The following is a 7,135-nucleotide window of genomic DNA, read 5'->3' on the forward strand; positions in this document are numbered from 1 at the left end:
TCACTACATCTCCCTTCAGCATAGCGAGCAGAGCATGTCTTATTTAGGAAAAAACTTGGTTTCTGTTTGGTAATGCAAGCTTTTCCTGGTTTATGTGGAACAAGAGCACACCTGAACCAGGTTTCTTGGTCTTCTAAGGTTCTGATGTCAGTAGGCATGATATGAATGGGAGCAGGCTCCAAAGTTTATGAAGCTGAGTTTAGATAACTGACTGTACATGATATCTCAGATTGGAAGGTTTCCTTTTCCCGACTGCTGTTTTGAGATCTCTCCACAGGTGCTCTATGGGATTGAGATCTGGACTCATTGCTGGCCAGTGCAGTACTCTCTGGCATTTTGAAACCATTTCTGGATGCTTTTTGATGTGTGGTTTGGGTCATTGTCCTGCTGTAATTAAGACCCATCTCCTCTTGACGGAGACCCAACTTTCTGTCACTGGGCTCTACATTGCACCCCAGAATTCTTTGGTAGTCTTCAGATTTCTTAATGCCAGCGGCAAAGCAACCCCAAAACATTGTGCACCTCCATGTTTGAGTGTAGGATTTGTTCTTTTCTTTAACCGCCTCCTGCCCGCCATATAAGAAAATGATGGGTGGGCAGCGACTCTAGGAGGACATGATATACTCCCACTCTAACTGCGCATGCTCACCCCTGGGGGCGTGCGGCGTGGCGATTGGTGGTACGCTGTGTTCCCGGGACAAAGCAAATCGCAGTAAGAGCTGATGACACAGGCTGTATCATGATCAGCTTTGTCCAATCACAGCTGATTGCATGTAAACAAGGAAATGCCGGTTATCGGCAGTCCTCTCATGCTGAAAGCATGTGAGAGGAGAGCCGGTAAGCTGCATTCCTCGGAGGGACATCAACACTGATCATCAGTGCCATATACACCTTAGATTGTACGCCCCTTGAGGGTTAGGGACAGATGTGAATGTGCAACATATATATGTAAAGCGCTGCGTAAATTGACGGTGCTATATAAGTACCTGAAATGAGTGATGCCTGTCAATGCCCACCAGTAATGCCTGTCAATGCTTATCAGTGCCCATCTCTGCAGCCTCATTGTCGCACATCAGTGAAGGAGAAAAATTACTTGGTTAAAAAATTTTATAACAGAATTTTTCAAAATTTTCTTTTTGCAAAAAAAAAATGAAAACCCCAGTGGTGATTAAATACCACCAAAAAGCATGTCTATAAAAAAAATAAAAAAATTGGGTAGTGTCGCATCACAGCGCAATTGTCATTCAAAGTGCCCCCAAAAGCTGAAAAGTGACCTGGGCAGAAGGGGGTAAAGGTGCTCAGTAGACAACTGGTTAAAGGCTACATTGCTTTTTCTGAAAATAATAGAATGATGGGCTTTACCAAAAAAAACAAATTTTTTTTTTTTCGTTTTGTCCACAGCATTTTCCCGAAAGGATTTTGCCTTCCTCAGTTAAGTTTTTTTGGCAAACTCCAATCTGGCTTTTTTATGTTTGTGTCAGCAGTGGGGTCCTCCTGGATCTCCTATCATAGCATCCCTTTTTCATTCAGATGGCGACATATAGTGCAAGCTGACAAAGTTGTACCCTGTGTCTGAAGGTCATCTTGAATTTTATCTGGAAGTTGAGGTTCTTTTGCCACCATTAGAACAATCCTTTGTTACAATCTTTCATTTTTCACTTTTGTCCACATCCAGGGAGATTAGTTAGTGCCATAGGCTATAAACATCTCGACAATGTTGGACACAGGAACATTTAAGATCTCTAGGGTTTGTTCTCAAGTCTTCAGACAATTCTTTGCTGAGACACAACAGAAAAGCAACTTTTCACTTTTTTTTTTTTTTTGTCACTCCACCAGGATGGCACATCAATACATGCCATTGCCAGGAGGTTTGATGTGTCTCCCAGCAGTCTCAAGAACATGGAGGAGATTCCAGGAGAGTTCCTATAGGCTGAAGGAATTGAATGGGCCCCCACGCTTGCCTGACCTAAATCCAATAGAAAACCTCTGGGATATCAGTCCATCTGCCGCCGCCAGGTTGCACCTCAGACTGCCCAGGAGCTCCGTGATCTCCTGGTCCAGATCCTGGAGGAAATACCCCAGGACACCATCTGTTGTCTCATTAGGAGCATGCCCTGACATTGAGTACCATTTTGAATTGCTTCAATGAAATTTCAACAAAATTAACTAGCCTGCTGCATCATTTTTTCACTTTGATTTTCGGGGGGTGTCTTTCAGTTCAGTCCTCTGTAGGTTGATTTTCATTTCCATCAAACGATGGGGCATCCTTGCGTTCCTAACACATTACCCAGTCCATATCAGTTTAGATATCCAGCATGATATTTATCCCCATTGAGGTCTGATAATTGATACAGGTGAGTTTAATTATAATTGCAGGAGCATCACAAACCTGGAATGCAATTTTGAGAAGGTGACAATTTTGTCCAGTCCATTTTTGGGGGTTTTGCATGGAATGTCAGATTTGGCTTTTTGTTTCTCCACTTTTGTGTCCTACCAATACAAAGGAAATAAATATTCAACATTTTTCTGAATGAAGTGGGGCATTATCTGACAGAAATGCAGGGGTGCCAATAGTTTTGGCCATGACTGTATGATGGATCCATCAAGCAGACTAAATGTACATGACCAAGGCTGCTTGGCTTTTTTTTTGTTTGTTTGGATGAATAGTGAGGTGTTTGAACCATTGTCATGTTTAAATTGCTGTTCTGCACCTGGGAGATTTACCTTCCCTTTTTTGTCCTGGTGTCACTAAGGGTAGGTTCACACCTATGCAGTTTGCGATTTTGATCTGTTTCTGCAATGCGTTTTTTGCATGTGGTGGTTTTTTTTTTTTTGGTTTTTTTCTTTTGGGTGTTTTTTTTTTTTTTTTTTTTTTTTTTCCATTTATTGCTAGGCAGATTTAAAACTTATCAACACTAAATGTGTTTCTGTAGCATTCCCATTGAGGTCCTATAGAACCAAAAACGCAACTTTTTTTTTTTTAAATTAAAAACAAAAGTCTCTGACCCTTTCCAAAGACGCATCGGGTGAAATGCGGAGATGTGAACGTGTCCCATAGGAAATCATGTTGCATGTACTGTAGTGCGTTTCTGCAAAACACTGCTGAAAACTCTTGGGTGTGAACCTTGGGTAAAACAGAGTGATGGGAAATGCTACATTTTACACTTGTCTTGGCAACCTGAATAAAGCTGAAATCTTTCAATGCAGATCTCTTCTGGTGACACCTGTCAGTGGGGATTAAAGCTGACCATAGTTGGATAGCATTTCAAATACATTTCTTAAGAAAAACTGTGTGAAAATTCTCAGAACAGTCGTTTTTGTCATTTGAAAAAATATAGTTTGCTTTTAACATTTGATTTTGGAATTCATAGCCTCTCCCAAACAAACCTCATACACTGTTTAGAAATCGATTTTATTCCAGAAAAAAGTACCATCCTACTTCTTATTTTCTCATTAATTCGGAAAATGAACATATATTTGGCCCACTAATGATTAGAGAAATTATTTAATTTTTTTTTTTTTTGACTGTTTCCTCCACGAATTGTCATTGAAATTCTATCCATTTATGGCAAGCTCTACTTTCTGGTGTCTTTTAAAAAAGAGAGTGGATGGGTCATCTCCCATTCATCAAATTTCCTGTTGTGTCTTTGAGAAATTAAGAAAAATTGGATACAGCTGTAAAACATTGGTTGTAGGACCCATGTTGATAACTCCCGGTTATCAGCCAAACTGGTACCCCTTCCAAATGACTTTGTGAGCGCGCTGCAGGAAAGAGTTATAAATAAGTACTAAAGTGCCCTAATTATTGAATCCTTACCGAGCAGCTCTGACTAGGTCTGCTCAGCCTGTTGTAAATTGATTCATCGAGAATGTGTCATGAGTACATAAAATAAATTTTCCTTTGCAAAAGAAAGTGGATGACAGAATAAATTGGTTGCCTATAGTAATCTTTTTAAAATGAGCAAAATGTGCCCAATTGGGCACAGGTGGAAGGTGGGTGTAACAAAATTATACATTTTAAAAGCCCTAATTTTAAAAGATCTAATTAAGGGCAATCACATAAAAGGAACTACCAGGAAAGCTTAAAGTGGAACTAAACTCTCAATCAATATTAACTATTTTTAATCCGTATTCTGCTAGCTTTACTAACTAGGTAGGAAGGTATATTTTATTCACTTGGTTCCATTTTTTTTTTTAATTTTAAATCGGTTGCTATTTGGTTTCTGGCCTAGGCCAAAATTATGTCATACATCAAGAGTCTTGATGGGTTTTTTTTTTTCTCCCATCTGGAGGATGAGCTTTCTCAGCTAAGCACACCTTTCTACCTAAATGCTTGAGCTAAGGGCAGATGGATTCCAGGATGTAAATGCTTCATTGTGAATCTGCCCTTACTCAAGATGATGGGGCTAGAAATGCTAGGAGGTGTTTGAAAGTTATTTTTCAACAAAATAAGGCATGGAGACATGATGGATGAGTGAGTTTCATTTTGAATATTAAAAAATGAATTCAAAAACATTTTTAGTTTCTGGTGCTCAGATGCAGTTGAGTACTAAAAGTGAATCTCCACTTTTGCAGTCAAATTGGAAAACACCCCCTGTGTGATTGTGTTCCCATTTTAATATAACATTCCTAAAGTAGTACAAAAAATGTCTTGCTTTTCTAGGTGTTTGGTGTATGCCTCAGGCAGAAAACAATCTAAATTGAACAATTTGAAATCAGAGGAACTCTGTGTGGGAGATTTACTAAAATTGGTGCCTTAGATTGTACACCCCTTGAGGGTTGGGGACTGATGTGAATGTACAATATATATGTAAAGCGCTGCATAAATTGATGGCGCTATATAAGTACCTGAAATAAATAATACAAATAATTGGTGCGTATGTAATCTGGTGCAGCTGTGCCTAATCGATGAACTTGCAGATTTTATTGTCAAAGCTTACTTGAACAAACTGAAGTTAGAAGCGGATTAGTTACTATGCACCGCTGCACCAGATTCTGTGTGCACCACTTTTGGAAAATTTTCCTTCACTGACCAAGTGGGACACACTGCGTTTCCTTTTTTTTTTTTTTTTTTTTTTAAATCCTTTTTGACTTGCAATGGTTTAAATATATACAGTAATCGACATTTATGGCAGTAATAGAAATGTTCAGACTTGGTATTTCACGCTGAGTTTCCCCCTCAACAGAATGCAGAAATTCAGCTTCTAGATCTTTAACCCTTTGGAACAGGCCTTGTTCAAATAAAGTTTAAAACTGATAATGAGATGTGCCAGCACACAATTTTAATTATGATAAATATAACTCCCCAGCCCACCCGCATAGCAAAGAAACTTCAGTGTTGGATTATTTTTAGAAATGAGCAAGTAAAATGTAACTTTCTCCTTTTTTGGGTGTGGGTTTTGTTTTCTTCCCCCACCCAGCTTAAAAAAAAAAGAAATGCTAATGTGCATGGAGCCTAAGAGTGAGATGAAATGGATGATTTTTCTTTTCTGCTTCAAGGTCGTGACCATCATTCTGGGAAATAAAGCAGACCTGGAGGACTACAGACAAGTGGACACAGAGCTGGCTTTACAATGGGCAAGAGGCGAAAAAGTAAAATTATGGGAGGTGACTGTGGCAAACAGGAAAACTTTAATTGAGCCTTTCACACTGCTGGCCAGCAAACTCAATCAGATCCAAAGTAAATCAACCTTTCCTTTGCCAGGGAGAAAAAGTAAGGGGACCCCATCTGACAACTAAGTAGTCTACAGTATTGCATCTCTTTATGTGTGTTCAGAACTTTTATTATAGCGTTTGAGCTTATCCCTTCAAGGCAGTATGCATTATAGCAAGTAAATGGATACTGATCACTGCCATGTTTTCATTTACCTGTCACTGTAAAACAGCATCAATCCTTACTAGGACCCATTTACCGTGTAGAAAAGTAAACAGCCACATACACTATTGTACAGACCTTGTAAACCGAGGTCAGTCCTCTGCACCCTATATAGTGTGTATGCTTTGGATATGTGATAGTTCAATATGTTCTGCATAACTTGTCCCCTCAGACTATGCCTTTTTTTTTTTTTCCAAAGCATGGTTCTTGTGTTGGTTATGGTGTTGCAAGACCTGGTTTCGGCATGTCGTCTTGTGAGTGGCATCTCATAGATGGATCGTCAATCTACTGTCACTGGTGTCTTGTATAGGTTCCTCTCTGTCAATAGTTGTACTTCATATGAATCGGTAAAGCACACCAACAATAATTACATTTTTGTTTTGAATAAAGAGAATTCTTATTACCTTCTCATGTACAATAGGCATTTATTCCCTGTGCTCGTGCCTCTGGTGTTCAGAGAGCTGGAGGCCATACTGCAGCTTCAAACTGTTCAAATTAAACTTTCCTCCTAACCTCCTGTTCCCATACAAAAAATATAGCAAAACAATAAACTGGTATTATGGGTTATAATAGGGTCATATGTGTATTTAAACACTGCCAGCAATAAGTGTAGTAGTAGCAATGCTATGAAGTGATATATTCTGTGTAATGTAAACATTGGGGTGAGTTTTTTTGAGATGGTGACCAGGACACAATTGTAAGGGACTCTCGTACAGATGCTCATTGATCATTTTACAGTGTAGAAAATCCTCCCATTTCAGTTTGCCTAGTAACTGACTTTGTGTATTAAACCCAAAAGCAAACCTTTATCACAGTGGTCTCCAAACTGTGGCCCTTTGCTTTTTATCCCGCCCCTTGGGCACTATTTCTTTCACTGATGCAAACAGTGGGGTATAATTCCCACCACTGACACCAATAAAGGGGCTCAACTCCTTCCAATTACACCAGAAATGGGGTCTAGTGACAAATGAGACACAATTTCTCCCAGTGACACCAATGATGGGACACAATTCCTCCAAAGGATACAAAAAATGGGGCATTTTCCCAACTGACTTCAGGACCTTTTCTACTCCTGAAGGTCACAGTCCGGCCCCCTAATGTCAAGTACAGTAAACTGACCCTTCAATTAGAAAGTTTGAAGATGCCTGCTTTATCATATTGCACCTTAACAATTCTTGCATGTGACGGCTGCATTCGTTTTTATCTTTAGGCTATTATCAACCAGACATACTGGCAAACCAGCATCATCTGATCAGCGCT

General features: G+C 39.5%; 1 protein-coding gene across 4 annotated transcripts in view; it reads left to right on the top strand.

The window, feature by feature from the left end:
• NKIRAS1 (NFKB inhibitor interacting Ras like 1) overlaps window positions 1-6,278 on the top strand; it is a 34,377-nt gene extending 28,099 nt beyond the window's left edge. Inside the window, exons 5-6 of one of the 4 annotated variants that reach the window (XM_089691002.1) lie at window positions 5,500-5,607; window positions 6,075-6,278. In XM_089691002.1, the coding sequence (XP_089547128.1) occupies window positions 5,500-5,607; window positions 6,075-6,185 (219 nt within the window). In that variant the 3' untranslated portion in view covers window positions 6,186-6,278. Of the gene's footprint in view, window positions 1-5,499 lie in introns of all 4 variants that reach the window. The other 3 variants (XM_089691009.1, XM_089690986.1, XM_089690994.1) reach the window with 3 other exon arrangements.
• Window positions 6,279-7,135: the final 857 nt, after the last annotated feature.

Source organism: Staurois parvus, unplaced genomic scaffold (genome assembly GCF_062004578.1).
Source record: "Staurois parvus isolate SC_StPar_1 unplaced genomic scaffold, SC_StPar_1.0 ptg000021l, whole genome shotgun sequence".
NCBI classification, from domain to species: Eukaryota; Metazoa; Chordata; class Amphibia; order Anura; family Ranidae; genus Staurois; species Staurois parvus.